We start from the raw sequence: 14,620 nt of genomic DNA on the forward strand, positions 1-14,620 counted from the left end.
CATGTTGTGTTTTTTTCATTTATTTTTTTTAATCTATTTTTTTTGTGTTGCCTTTCTTTTACAGATTATAAGCACACCTCAGCGAGTACAGAACTCGGGCAACATTCTCATTGGGAGTCCATACACTCCCAATTCAACAATGGTTACCCAGAGTCACATAACAGAAGCATCAGGGTGGGTTCCTGGGTAAGTTCTTGCCTTGTGTTCCCTTCCCTACTTTCATATAAACAGCGGCTGTTGTATATATTTTATTATGTTAATAATGGATGCATTTTTTAGGCTTGTGGTTTGATGTGATACTGTATTTTGGTTTCCTCTCATCTCCCTTGTTTGCTTTCATCACATGAAATACTTGCATTACAAGGATTTGGGTAACTTTTAAAGAGTCAGGTGAATACAGGTAATCAAGGATATTGCCCTATGAAGAGGTCTATTTGTGACGAGATCAGTTGACAGTCTGGTATGTTGTAAAACAGAAATTACTTGAAATGTATTCAGTCAAATAACTTTAAAATAAATAATATTCACTATAATTGTCAATGAACATTCCTCCTCGGTTCTTCTGTTCATGAGTAGAACTCTGTGTGTGGGTGTGTGCGTGCGTGTGTGTGTGTGTGAGCTGTAATTCTGTTGGATTATTATTCTGCTGTTGGCAGCAGCCATCTTCTCTCTAGTTGGAGCGCAGGGATCAAGCAGCTGTAGGTGATACCCAGGAGGATTGATCTCTAACCTTGCCTCTGTACAGGCTGCTCTATATAAACACATCCAAGCTATTTGTTAAGTTCAGCTAAAGTCCAACAACCTGTAATCTTTCAAACCAGAAGGGCACAGATGCTAACAACACATTGTCCAATGCCTCTGATTTAAATCCGACTACAAGACATTATGCTGGTATGTGGGACGCCCCCCCTTTTGTTTCTTTTTATGAACTGGGTATATCCATTGATTAGCAACTCTTTTTGATTTGAAATAACCTGGACAGGAATGAATTTAGGAAGGCTGTTGTGGTGAAGACTTCTGTCGCCATTTGAAGTGCAGCTGGATTTTAAGTGACCTCTATTTACTGCCATGTTATCTTTGCACAAATTAATTAGGGGTTTTACCATGTCCATTAGAAGATGCTTCATGAGATGACTGTGATAGCAACATGTTCAAAGGCCAGGTCAATTGAAAATGTGAAGATTCAGCAACAGACCCAAGTGTTTTAATTGATATTTTTATAACGAACAAATAAAAATAATAAAAAGCTATGCTGTCAAATGGGTCCTGTGACCTCATCTTGGTATCCCATATCCCTTCAATTGCACCCATCTGTAGATTGGATATGAATTGATGAATTGGTTCTGCTGAGTTCAGTGCAATCCAGGGTACATTGCTGGTCTAACCATCCTGTTTTATATGTATTTGTTTCTCATATCCCTTTTATATGTAATGTTTAATCTATTTAGCAGTAACATCTAAGTATAACACAAGTGTTTTGCAGTTGCAAGAAAAGAACTGGGAGCAATAAATTGTCTGCTCTCGAGTGAAGCAGAAAGAATGTGTTTCTTTCTGTCAGCAGAAACTCCTGTGGTTAAACCATGTTTAAAACTGAAACAAACTGGTGCAGCATGTAGTGTATCACCCTTGATCCACTTATGCTACAATTAGTGGTAGTCCCATGCTGTAAAACATGTACAAATATTTTGTGTGCATTTTCTGTCATTAGAAATCCAGTTAATCTTTGAGGGGCTTTTTTTCTGTGTGTGTGAAATTTAGCATCTGTTTGTTTATTTTTTTCTTGGGCTCAGAAAACCTGTTTTTCTTTTCTTTTTTATTGTAATGATAAACACTGTATAGATTTGAAATTCAATATTTAATAAGCTTCAGCTGTTCCCCCCCCCCCCCCCCCCCCCCTTTAAAAAACACCTCTCCTAATTCTAAATCACATTTCCTACTATTTCTAAATTAGGGCTTTTACAGTTAATTGGACGAGTTGGATGAGTGATCATCGGTGTGTTGGTGGACAAATCCCTTTTTAGGCCATTAATTGCTTTTTCCCTCCCAATTATACTTTCTGTCAATCGAGCTATATTCCTGTGTGGTGTTTATTTTAAAACTTGTTTATTATTGTTACTATCATATATGTATTATCATTATTTCTGGTTAAACAGACATTAAGTAATAAAAAGCATTCCAAGGAAGCTATAATACCAGTAAGTAAATAAGAGTAATGTGCAAAGTCACAAAGAAAAAAATAGGTTGGCTAATATTGCATTTTCTTCATGTCATAGGGTCAGAAAGCGCACTCATGAATTTATAGAATCTGATTTTTCAGACAGGTAAGTGACTCCTCTGCCTTAAAGCATCTTATCTGTCTTTTCCTAGGTATGCATTTTAAAATGATTATGTAAACAGATATTGGGTTCTCTTGTGCACCATGGCCTGTCCATATTAATCTGTTAGCTGGGTTTGTTCTGAGGTCAGTATCCTTCTTGCATATAAACACAACAGTGGATACTTAAGCACAGGCCATATCCAAATTATAGTTTTTTTTTTTTTTTGAAGATATATATCAAAAAAAGTAATTCATATTTAAAATGTAATGTGTTGCTCAAAACGCAGTATTTTAGCTTTATTATCTTAATTGAATCCCTGATGTTTGAATCATGTTCTGTACTAAAATGATCTTTTGTTTTTAAGCTGCATGTTTGACCTCATTAGGTAATGAGTTTCTCTGTTTTGCATATCAGATTTATATTGCCCCCAGTTAGATTAAATTCTATTGATTTTAATATTGGTGCACATAAATGGTGATTGACACACTGGGAGCCTTTCTAAGCGATGGGGAAGCTGTTCAGTCTCCATACCATCCAGTATTGCACCACCTTACATTTGTTGCATTTATACAAATAAAAAAGCAAAATGCCAGGTTCCTTAGCAGTACTTTTATCTTTTTATATGGTTATAGCAAGGATTACTTTTTTGTGGTGTTGTCAGTGTAACGCCACAGAGTAAATATAACATTTTGGACAGTCACTAATTTCCTCGACGTTTGCTTAGGCCCAAGGTTGTGTGTGCAAATGTTCCACCATGTTAGATAATGTGCATCTTGGCGCACAAGCAAATTTAATCTTTGTTCTTTTTGGTGAATGCCATGTGCATGAACTGTGCTAAAGACTGAACTACAGTCCTCTATTCAAGCTACAGGCTTGGTTTAAAAAAAGTGATTTAATTGGTCTAACTGTAAAATGGCATCTGTCATGATACGAAACAATGGCTGTGATTGTTAATTGTGAAAAAAAAAAAACGCAGGAGGAAGTTGGGGGGGGGGGGGGGGGTTACCCCTTGTGGCCAATGAGATAAGCCTACATCTTTTTGCATTTATATAAATCTTTCTAAATAAAACTAGTTTTAATGCTTGTCTAACAAGAACAGATAACTTGGCGTCTTTGACTAGGAGTCTTGCAAATGCTACTGATCAAAAAGATTAAGTACAAAATGGCTATAGTGAAATCCACTGAATGGCTGGCATGTTTAGGCCTTTCTTGTGTATAACAGAGATAGTGTATGGGGGGGGGGGGAGGGGGAGACGGATGTGAACGTGAATAATTCTAGACTGTTGCGCCCTAAAGATTACCAAAAAAAAGGATTTGTGTGCTTTATTTATTTTTAAAAAATAATTTTAAAAGAAGATAAAGGAAGACAGTTATTCAAAGGTGTTGCATTGTAAATATATCCAGAGTTACTAAAACAGTCATTATATTAGATTGATTTAAGACACCTGTTTCTTACCCGAATGACATTTATAACGGATGGCTTCAGTAAGAATTGTGCTGTGAGATTTGCTATTGATTTGTGAAGCCATTAATGGTCAGGAACGATGCTGTGCATATGAAATTGTCATTGTTTTATTGCACCTTTAGGGGTAGCACAGACGGAGGGAACCCCCTCATCCTACAATATCTGCTGCTCCCACAATTCAGCATTGCATATAAATGCAGGCACAGCACATATGTAACCTTATCTTTTTTTTTTTTCCTCGGAACGTTGCCTTGCACTCCCGGTCGCCATTTTATTGCTTGCCTTCATTCATTACTTCCAAGTTGTTTCAGACTGGGAATGTGGGAGTAATTCTTTTTGACAGCTGGAAAGGTTTGCCTGCCACCTAGCAACTACTGCAATCCTTTTTGATTCATTGTAGGGGAGCTGCTTCTGCTGGCTGTACCTATAAATCACGGATGCTGTATTCAACCTAGTTCAACTAATGTGTCCCCTTTTCACCAAACGCTGTATTTGCTGCAGTTTGATAAATCTAAGAACTCCTGATTTAATAGAGATCAATGGATTCTTGGCTCCCATCACCAGATTAACAGCTATAGTGTTACTGAGTTAGAAGTTCCTTCAAAATTAAAAGTAAAGCTCTGATTTTGTTTTAATATTGTTGTAAACATATTATAAAGGATTTCCAAGTTAAATTATGTGCATAGCACCGACTATTCTTTTATATGTACTCTCGAGATAGCATTTTCTGTCTTGGCTGTTGGAGAATGCTATTTGCAGGTCATTGATCTAAAGTAAAATAATCATGTGCATTGATTAGCATGTCAGAGGAGCAGAAACATTCATATTAATAATTGTGAATAATGAGATGTAAATAATTGTGTATAGCATGTCAGTAGTGGAAATGACAAGTTACATTGTGACTTGATGGGGGGGGGGGTAATTCTATGCAGGCCTAATAATAATTGAGTAAATAATCCACTTCAGCATGCTTTTAGAGCTGTTTAGTAATGGTCTGTTAATATTGGTTGGTGCTTTTAAGAGATGCATATTTATTAAAATAATACCAGTTTAATCCCATGAATTATAGGAGGCTGTGTGGTCCAGTGGTTAAAGAAAAGGGCTTGTAACCAGGAGGTCCCCGGTTCAAATCCCACCTCAGCCACTGACACATTGTGTGACCCTAAGCAAGTCACTTAACCTCCTTGTGCTCTGTCTTTCGGGTGAGACATAGTTGTAAGTGACTCTGCAGCTGATGCATAGTTCACACACCCTAGTCTCTGTAAGTCGCCTTGGATAAAGGCATCTGCTAAATAAACAAATAATAATGAAATTATAATGAATATGTTCCTCCTGTTTGTACCGCCGATCTTACTGTTCATGGTTTCAACAGAAAAATATATATAAGCTTGTTTATTGACCCTGCTTAGATAAGAGAAGGAGCATCTAATTAAGCACATCATCCTGTAGGGACCAAAGCAATTTGTCATCACCTAACGTCGGCATTTGATGATTTGTCATTGTATATTAAACCTTTTTTGGTTTGTTTATCCTGTAGTAAAAGAATGAAAAAGGTGGGTGAAAAGAATGGGAAAGGACTGAGACATTTTTCAATGAAGGTGTGTGAAAAGGTGCAGAAAAAAGGAACCACCACATACAATGAAGTGGCAGACGAACTTGTCGCTGAGTTCACCAACTCAAGCAGCCTCCTGGCTGCTGATTCTGTAAGTAAAATTCTAAGTGTAGCTTCCTGTATTTGGGGCTGAGATTTGTTCAGCATGGAGCTAAGTAACATTTGAACAAAATATTTAGAATTCCAAATGTATTGATCTGGCCTCTCTGCTGATTTTTTAAAATGTTATTTATTCTTTTATTTAGGAAAAGGAAGGGTTAAATCATTTGTGTGTTGAGCTCCCAACAAATTCTGGAAAGACCCCAACAAATACTTTTCAGCATTATTGCTTCTACAGAATGACTGACTGACTGAAATGGCTTTGTGGATAATTAATCTGATTATTCTCTCTGGAATGTTTAAATTATAATTAAAAAAAGATTTATAAAAAGAGGTTTAATATATCTGATTATCTTTCTATTTATCTAAGGAAACTTACTGCCTGCTTTTAGTTTGGATTATTTAAAGTATATGTGCTTTAGTACAAAGATCATGATTGCATATTTTGTCATTTTAATTGATCACTTCAAAAATCAATAGCAAATTGATCACATTGTTACATAGCAGTATACCAACTGCTAAAAGGATGAAATGGTAATTAATAGCAGCAGAAATACTTACAAAAACTGGACACCATGAATGAACCTAATGATTGTGAAAGCCTTACAGTCTGAAAATTTACTGTGCCATTAATCTGGTATAAGCTGCTCTGATTAGATTGCTTGTTATATTTGCTTGTAATTTTTTTTTTTGTTTTTCCCCAGCAGGTTTATGATCAGAAAAACATTAGGCGCAGAGTTTATGATGCTCTGAATGTACTCATGGCTATGAACATTATCTCCAAGGAGAAAAAAGAAATAAAATGGATTGGGCTCCCTACAAATTCTGCTCAGGAATGTCAGAATTTAGAGGTACGGAGTACTGTGTTTGCCTGTAATGAAATCCTGTTTATATATATATATATATATATATGTGTGTATTATCAAAAAAAAAGCCAAAAAAACAGCAAATCGTTTTTTTTTTGTCGTCTTTGATGCGTGTGTTTCTCCCACAGAGGTTTAAACAACCCAGTGTTCCTTTCCCTCAATGGTTGTAATGTGAATTGAATCAGATGCAGAGCAAGTTAACAACTGTAAACAGTCTATCCCTTCTATTTTAGTGTAGTTACTGCAATCAGAACTGATCCCGTTGGCATGCAATACCACAGGGCCAATATTAAAAATATGAAGCGTTTTATCCTGAGGCTATTGCTCTAGAGACGAGCCGTCTATCCACATGCAAAAGGACTCATTTAATGAGTTATCGCTTGCTAAAAAAAAATGGGGAAAGCTGACAAAAAACAAATAAAAGCCTAGTATTTATGTATGGATGTATTTGTTTATTTGTAATAATTTAAACCCTGTTTTGATAAAAATGAGTTGGGAGCATTGCGTCAAATTGACCTCCTACTCCTTTTGTTTGCTGCCTGATTGAAGCAGTCAGAGAACTGAAGCAGATATAATTTTAATTAAAACCAGACACTCCCTTGAGAGATCCTTGCCCATGATATTTGAAGCATTATGCTACTGAAGGAGGCTGGGCATAAACGTGTTCTCGTAGATATGCAGTTTTAATTTCATTATGACCTCACTAGATTCCCAGTGCAATTTTTTCGTCATTGGAACATAGAATGGTGTAAAGATTTTTATGGGCATGTATCAGCATACTATTGAATATCCGAAACACTGATTAGTTTATGTATGCGCTGCGTTGTTTCATTGTTTTGTGAAGGACGTTTAACGGTACATTGAAGACATTTGACTGTCTGTTAATGAGGGACTGGGAAAAGTCAGTAGCTTTCTTCTAGAGAATAATTTACGACTCCTTTAACTGTTTGTTTCAGTGGGTGGACTGGCAAGCTTTTAAATAATTGGTGATGGTTGTATACTTAGCTCTTAGCTGATATAGACAGGTTTTTATTATCCTCCTTTCCACAAATAACAATATAACCAAGATGTCAAAAGAGAAGAGCCTTGCATATCTTTATTTAAAAAAAGTGCTACAGTTTAAAGTTATTTTTTTAAGTTGATAAGGCGGCCAAGATACTGTACAATTATCTGATTATATAATGCCAAAGAAGTCATACTGGGTTTCACACTGTTAGTTGGCATGGCTATTTTGGAGAACAAAAATCATGTATTGGCCTGTAGTTTTGTTTGCCTTGTCACAGGGATACATACAGTACGGTTTTTGTCAGCCTTCACCTTGTTCTTCTCACTTTTTATCACATACAACACGTGGGGTAAATCCTGTTTCATGGAGAAACCTGTCCTTCTGTGTATGTCTTGAGTACTGTACATCATCTTTATTTAATATGATCTAACCTACAAAACACATTTTTGAGCTGTGTCCATTTTTATTCTATTTCAGTTGGAAAAACAGAAAAGGATGGAGAGAATTAAACAGAAACGGTCCCAGCTACAAGAACTGATATTACAGGTAAACAAAAAAGAGAGAAAAGCCGCCTTTGTAATGTGAAATACATCATGAGTGCTAGAACTTTGTAAACTTGACCTGAGGTAGCTTCTCATTTGCAGGTGAAAACAGGAACTTTTTTAACCCCTTGCTAATGATACATCCTGAATTTGGCAAGAATAATATAATAAGGAAGTCTTTAGCAGTCTGTCTTTACCGGCACTCATTTATAAGGTCCACTCACATAAGGGTTTTTCTTTCCTTTCAGCTGTTGAAGTATCTGTTTTATAACGTAGTGGATTCACAATAGAATGTGTCAGAGTTGGGGTCAATTCAATTTTTTTCAATTCCAATTCCAGCCCTTTTATACAATTCCAATTCCCTTTTATACAATTCCAATTCCTATTCTGTTTTACTGCATGGTCTTTACTGAGGTTTATGCCATAGGCTTTATCAGGTTACTTGACAAGTTCATTAAGTTGTGTACAGTATTTGTTTGCTCAATAAAGCCTTTGTTGTAAATGATTGGAATAGGAATTTTGAATTGATTAAAAGGGAATTGGGATTAGAATTGGAACTGAAAAAATGGAATTGAACCCAGCGCTGGAGTGGGTTTCATTGCATGATTCTCTTCACATGTAGCTCTCATCTTTCTGGAACTATAGTCTTCATTCATAACTATTGATGCTTTATTTTGAAGCAAGTGCAAAGGCAGTTTACTGGAAAGGGTAAAATAAATACAAAATGCAAGAAACTTCTTTCTTCCAACTACTGTTTTATTCCTTTTTGAACATTTGCTTGCTTTAATATATGGCCCAAAACAGTTCAATCCAAATTTATGCCAAAAAAAAAAGAAAAATGTTGTGTAAAGAAATTTTTGGACAAACTGGTGATTTCACTTTTTTTTTTTTATTATTAGCAATGCTTCTTTCCATTTTAATGTTTTTAAATGTGTGGCTTACCTTTTGTAACATGTATTTTGTTGTGGTCAATTAATTCTACAGCAAATAGCTTTTAAGAACTTGGTGCAACGAAACCAACGGTCTGAGGAACAGAACCAGAGTCCTCCGCCACAAAACTCTCTGATCCAGCTGCCTTTTATCCTTCTCAACACCAGCGTGCGCACTGTCATTGATTGCAGCATCTCTAGTGACAAGTGAGTAACCGCTTGTTATCCGCCAGTATTATGCAACATGTGTTTGTGTGTGGCATTGACCGTATTGGTTTGTGTTGCATATTAAATGCTATTTATACCAAAGAAATTATTATTATTATTATTTATTTCTTAGCAGACGCCCTTATCCACGGCGACTTACAATTGTTACAAGATATCACATTATACATTATTTCACATTATACAAATATCACATTATCTTACATACAATTAGCCATTTATACAGCTGGGTTTTTACTGGAGCAATCTAGGTTAAAGTACCTTGCTCAAGGGTACAACAGCAGTGTCCACCACTGGGGATTGAACCCACAACCCTCCGGCCAAGAGTCCAGAGCCCTAACCACTACTCCACACTGCTCCACAAATTGCTTTTAATAGCACAAGTTACATATTATGAAAGAACATTTGGAGTTTGGATTAAGTCACATTCTACAAAATATTGCATTTTTATTTATATTCCAAACATTATGTATAACTTTGCTATTTAATTTCCATGGCGTTGGTTTTCAGCAAACGGTGTGTGTATACATAAGATGTGTCTGTGTTTTAAAGGCACTTCCTCCACTGATGAGCATAATGACGTTGCTAAAAACAGATACAAACTATTATAAAGAAGAATAATTGGTTTTGTGTACTGTATATTATCAGATGTACAGCTTTTGTTGTTGTTTAGCCCCATAATTAATGTTATCCTTAAGTTTAGAATGCAAATCACATTTCACTCTGGCATGTCAACCTGGAAAAATGACTGTATTACTCAAGCTAGTGTGCTTGACTGGTCCCGAACCGCCATTCATTATTTCAATGTAGATGTGAATACCTCTTTAATTTTGACAACACGTTTGAGATTCATGATGATATCGAGGTGCTCAAACGGATGGGAATGTCCTTTGGCTTGGAGTCTGGAAAATGTTCTTCAGAGAACCTGAAAATTGCAAAATCCTTGGTGCCAAAGTCTTTGGAAAGCTATGTCACAGGTTGGTATGTTTTATTATTTTTTTATTACTGTTGTGAATAATTCCATACCGTTTTTAATATACTACAGGGATGGAAATAGGACTCCCATTGCAAAGCAGTTTGATCTATTTGATCTTAGAATTTATTAAGACACAGCTGGCTTATATTAAAACCTGGAATAGGTGAGACTGCAATGCATCCCTGTACTATTAACTATATTAGCTTTAATATTATTATTATTATTATTAGGTGGTCTTGTTAGTTAATAATTTAATTTGGTGCATAGTTTATATGAAAAAAAATAAATAATAAACTTTTAAAAAATGTGTTACTCTGCCTGCTTTGGCCTGATTTCCTGAGTATTTCAAGACAATATGTTGCAAACACTGCTTGTATGAATTTGATCAAACATAGCTCAGCATTTGTTACAAGAAATTATTCCACATATTGAAAATGTAGGTCACTTGCAGTGAAAATGCCTGATTGGGGAACTACTTTTCCATTCCTGTTGAAGTCATGCATTGGCTGTTATAATGTGCTATTCTTCATGCTGTAGGTGTGGTGCAAGATGTGTATGTTTTTAGTTTTTCAAACAAAGCCCAGAATACATAGCAATGACAAAAATAAGGACCAGCTTTATAAATCTTAACCCATTCAGACGTGCCGTTTTGTGCTGGATTTTCTCTGCAGACTGGTAGGGTGCAGAAGACTTTCTTGTAGTTTCCATGACCACCATTTGCAACACATCGTTAATTAACATTCAAGTTAAGCCCTCTTGCTTCTCTCCATTCGGCTGGCAGTGATTTGCTTTTATTCAGCACTTACAGGGAGCTACTGTACTCACTTTATTTGGGTGCTCATGCACACAGTTTTTGAAAATCCGCTTTTAAATCCCCTGCTAGAAAACAAGTCCATTAAAACAGCTAGTATTACTGTGAGGCTAATGGTAGGATGAGGATTACTTCAATAAGCAGAACTGCTGTGCTTGCTGTAACGCTAACAAAGAGAGAAAATCATGGGAATGTTTATGTAAACTATCAAGTACACACTGTGACATTTTCTCAGTTATAAAAAAAAAAATCTATTTAGCAGCATTCCTTGCAGCTGTGCATTTAGTTCGAACATTTTGTTCACTTAGAACTATCTTTACAGCTGAGTTTCATACATTCTTCAAACTCTCAAAAGTGTTTGGTCTATTCTAGATAGTTTCTGATAAAGAAAGGGGTGGATTGCGCAAAAAAAAACAGGTAAAAAAAAGATTTAGTTTTGTTATCTTTTCACTGTTGGGACTGATCCATACCTGTAGAGATTGCAGCAGGAGCACTTTTCTAGTGTTTATAGTGGTTTAGTCTGCAGTGGTAATGTAATTATTTCCATATGCTTTAGCATCCATGCAGTTCATCACAAGATGCATCTGCGTTCTTGTGTTTCCACTACACAGGTTCTGATCTCAACTGGTGTTGAACATCAGGTAACTCAACCTGCAGCAGATATGTCTTCAAAATAAAACTAGGACAGCATAAAGGCACAAGAGGATACATGGCAGAAATAAAAATCTGCACATCCTTTTCTGGCAAGCATATTGATTATAATTCATGGATCTTTGCTAGACTGAAATAGGGACAGCTGGAAATGTGTTGACAAAGAAGTTTTTATTTCGCTAGGCATGACTGCTGGACCATCCTGGTTAAATCACGACCAGTTTACTGGTAATTCAGAACCGACACTGACAGCCTTGGTCACTGGAAGCACTGCCTCCACAGCTCATATAAGGTACACTTTTTAACAGGTGTTTCAACAAAGAAAACCCTTAAAAGCTTTTGCTGTTTCAGATCTATATGTTATTAATGCAGGTGTGTATATTCTGTTTAATTCCCTACGTTTTAGACATTAAAAACCAAACATTTACGTTTGTATATTAGTGCACATATGTATAAAGATTACTACAGTACTCCATAGGTTTTGGATTTTTTAAATTTTTTTTTTAATGTTTTGGTTAGCGGACAATGATCTTTTCTGGGATTCAAAGATAATTAGTACGCCAGTCTGAGTAAAACAAATTCCCCACACAAACCATCACAAGTTATACTTTTTTTTTTGTTAGGCCAAACTGTTATATAAATACCAAACTATTTCTGCTCTATTTAGATTGTTCTTAATTGTATAGACTGTTTAGCTCAGTTTGAACGTTTAAAAATTGTTTTTGGTTTTGCTTTGCTTTTTTTCACCCGATGGAGGCATTTGTCTACTTGAATTGGTGCCTATATCTCTTTTCCTAAACCAGATTGTTTTTGTTATGTCCACAGCTCAAACCCAGAACTTTGTGCCAACACTGAAGTGGCCTTAACAACCGGACAGTGCCTGACCCGCAGCAGCCGTCAGTCCAGTAGCACAACGACATCCCATTACTCAGAGTCGCGTGGAGAGACGCCATGCTCCTTCAACGATGACGATGATGTCGAGGATGAAGATGAAGATGAAGACTCCTCGTCTCCAGAATAAGTAGAGAAGATGACTGGGAAGAAGAAATTAAGCTGCTTTTCTGGTTTATTTTAAGCTGTTTGTCACCATTCCCAGTTTGTCGTCTTTTGAAAGCTATGTGTTCACAGTATAGTTGAAAGACTGCGGTTTGATAGTAAAAGTATTAAAGTGCAGTATTTAGAAAGTAAGGACATTATCAGGGCAAGCAAATACCAAACTGCTCCTGTAGTTAGAGGACAGGGGTGGGTGGGCAGAAGGGGACAAACCTAAATATATCTCCTGAAGGCTTAAATCTGGTATTCGCATGTCATAAACTTCTCATAATTCCCCTTACATTCAAAATGAGACAGATTGTGGAGTCTTCTGTTTAGTTTGTAGTTGTATAAGTATTTTTAAGGAACATTTACCTGACTGTCTTTTGACTTCTTAATTCTGACCTAGAATCTTTTTTATTTTATGTTTTATTTTTGTGCTGATTTAATGCTGCTTTATTGTTTGATTCTTGTGTCCTCCCTTAAATCTTCTATATTATCTAACAAAAAAACTAAACAAAAGAATGAGGGGGAAAAATCACTCAAGATCAAGAATCCCAAAACCAGGGGCTTCAAACTTCCTTTTAAAAAGAAAGAAAATCAACCATTTGAAGAAAAGAAAAAAAAAGGATTTTATTAATATTATAATGAATATAATATTTACAGTATTTCTTTTGTTATCAGTTGAAAACTTTTATTTGTATGTGTCAGATTAATATTTGAGCTAACTAGTCTGTAGTGTGTGAAAAGAACCCTATAGTTATGCAGCTATGAGTGAAACTAATTAAAATACAAAGGTGAAGCTTAATCTGGAGGGTTTTGCTGTGTTCTCCCCTCCTTCCTCCTTGTTCTTTTATGCTAACTCCAGACCTTCCTGTACCCCATTGCCTTTTCTTTTGAGCTGGCAACCAATACATGTTATACTACCCCCTCTCTTTTTTTTTTCTTTTGTTCCCTGTTAAAACTGTTTAAGATCAGAAGCTTTTCTCAGAAACAATGCACAGATTTGCTGTTTTTCAAAATTCATGTGTGTGTACCTGCTGCAAAAAATGTAAATGTATAATATAATTTTTTTCCTTTAAAATATGATGTTATTTTTGTATTTAGCACATTTATACACCTCTTTACTCCTTATCAGTCTTATAAATCACATTTTTACATGTTGACCTGAAATGGTTAAAAAAAAAAAATAATAATAATAATACAGAACAATAATAAGTTCTGTCCAGTAATGTGGCACAGAAGTTTATTTTTTCAAACCTGATTTTGGATTAGTTTATGTAGTTAATGTATTTTGTTTTCTGTGAAATGTTATTAGGTATTCAAAACAATGTCATGTCATATTTGACAGTGATCCCATGGGAATCCATTTGATGGTAGTTGTGTGACAATGCATTATGGGACTTTGAAGGAAATGGAGTCCTAAGTAACTAGTTTCTACCGATATTGTTGCCAACCAGTGGACTGCTTCTTGCTAATAGCAAGTTGGCACATCCTGGTTAAACCTATCCATATAGAGCTTGGGTGCCCAATTATGGTCCTGGACATTCCCCTTCAGGTTTATTATATACAGTTAAAAAAGTAAATACTTTAGGGCTTTGATGCAGTTTTAATTGGTCCAGTTTACATGAAAAAAAAAAATGTATAACATGATTGAAACAGAGAGCTGCAGTGGAAGGTTTCACACCCCTGATGGGTAAAAGAAAATTTAATTCAATTTTTTTGGTCAGCAAATTATTTTAATGAACACTGCAGAATGGTGGCACTAGTAGGAAAAACGATCTTCATTGGCTTAATTTGTAAATAGTAGCCCGTTTCTTTTTCACACTATTTTTATACCATGTTAATAAAAGCTGTACTGTATTTAATTCATCAGAGTTGTGTTGTGCTACAGGTGGGATTTCTGAAGTGCATACACAGCTAGCCAGACAAGGGCTTTGTATTATATGCGCTTACTGATTTTTTTTTTTTTTTTTTTGTACCCTGGCGGCCTTGATAAACTTTGCAGCTGTACACAGCCTGTATTTGCAGGTTCATGTGGTTTTCTTCAGAAAGAGGACATTTTGTAGAAAGAATTATAAAAGCTAG

General features: G+C 35.8%; 1 protein-coding gene across 6 annotated transcripts in view; it reads left to right on the forward strand.

Annotated features, from left to right (window-relative positions):
• LOC117417278 (transcription factor Dp-2-like) overlaps positions 1-14,400 on the forward strand; it is a 29,806-nt gene extending 15,406 nt beyond the window's left edge. For 5 of the 6 annotated variants that reach the window (XM_034029303.3, XM_034029306.3, XM_059034471.1 and 2 more), the window contains 9 exons: positions 65-186; positions 2,274-2,321; positions 5,321-5,486; positions 6,199-6,345; positions 7,844-7,912; positions 8,893-9,044; positions 9,873-10,039; positions 11,684-11,792; positions 12,326-14,400. In XM_034029303.3, coding sequence (XP_033885194.1) covers positions 65-186; positions 2,274-2,321; positions 5,321-5,486; positions 6,199-6,345; positions 7,844-7,912; positions 8,893-9,044; positions 9,873-10,039; positions 11,684-11,792; positions 12,326-12,521 — 1,176 coding nt within the window. In that variant the 3' untranslated portion in view covers positions 12,522-14,400. The remainder of the gene's footprint in view (positions 1-64; positions 187-2,273; positions 2,322-5,320; positions 5,487-6,198; positions 6,346-7,843; positions 7,913-8,892; positions 9,045-9,872; positions 10,040-11,683; positions 11,793-12,325) is intronic. The other variant, XM_034029304.3, reaches the window with a different exon arrangement.
• Positions 14,401-14,620: the final 220 nt, after the last annotated feature.

This window comes from Acipenser ruthenus, chromosome 12, assembly GCF_902713425.1.
Source record: "Acipenser ruthenus chromosome 12, fAciRut3.2 maternal haplotype, whole genome shotgun sequence".
In the NCBI taxonomy this organism is placed as follows: Eukaryota; Metazoa; Chordata; class Actinopteri; order Acipenseriformes; family Acipenseridae; genus Acipenser; species Acipenser ruthenus.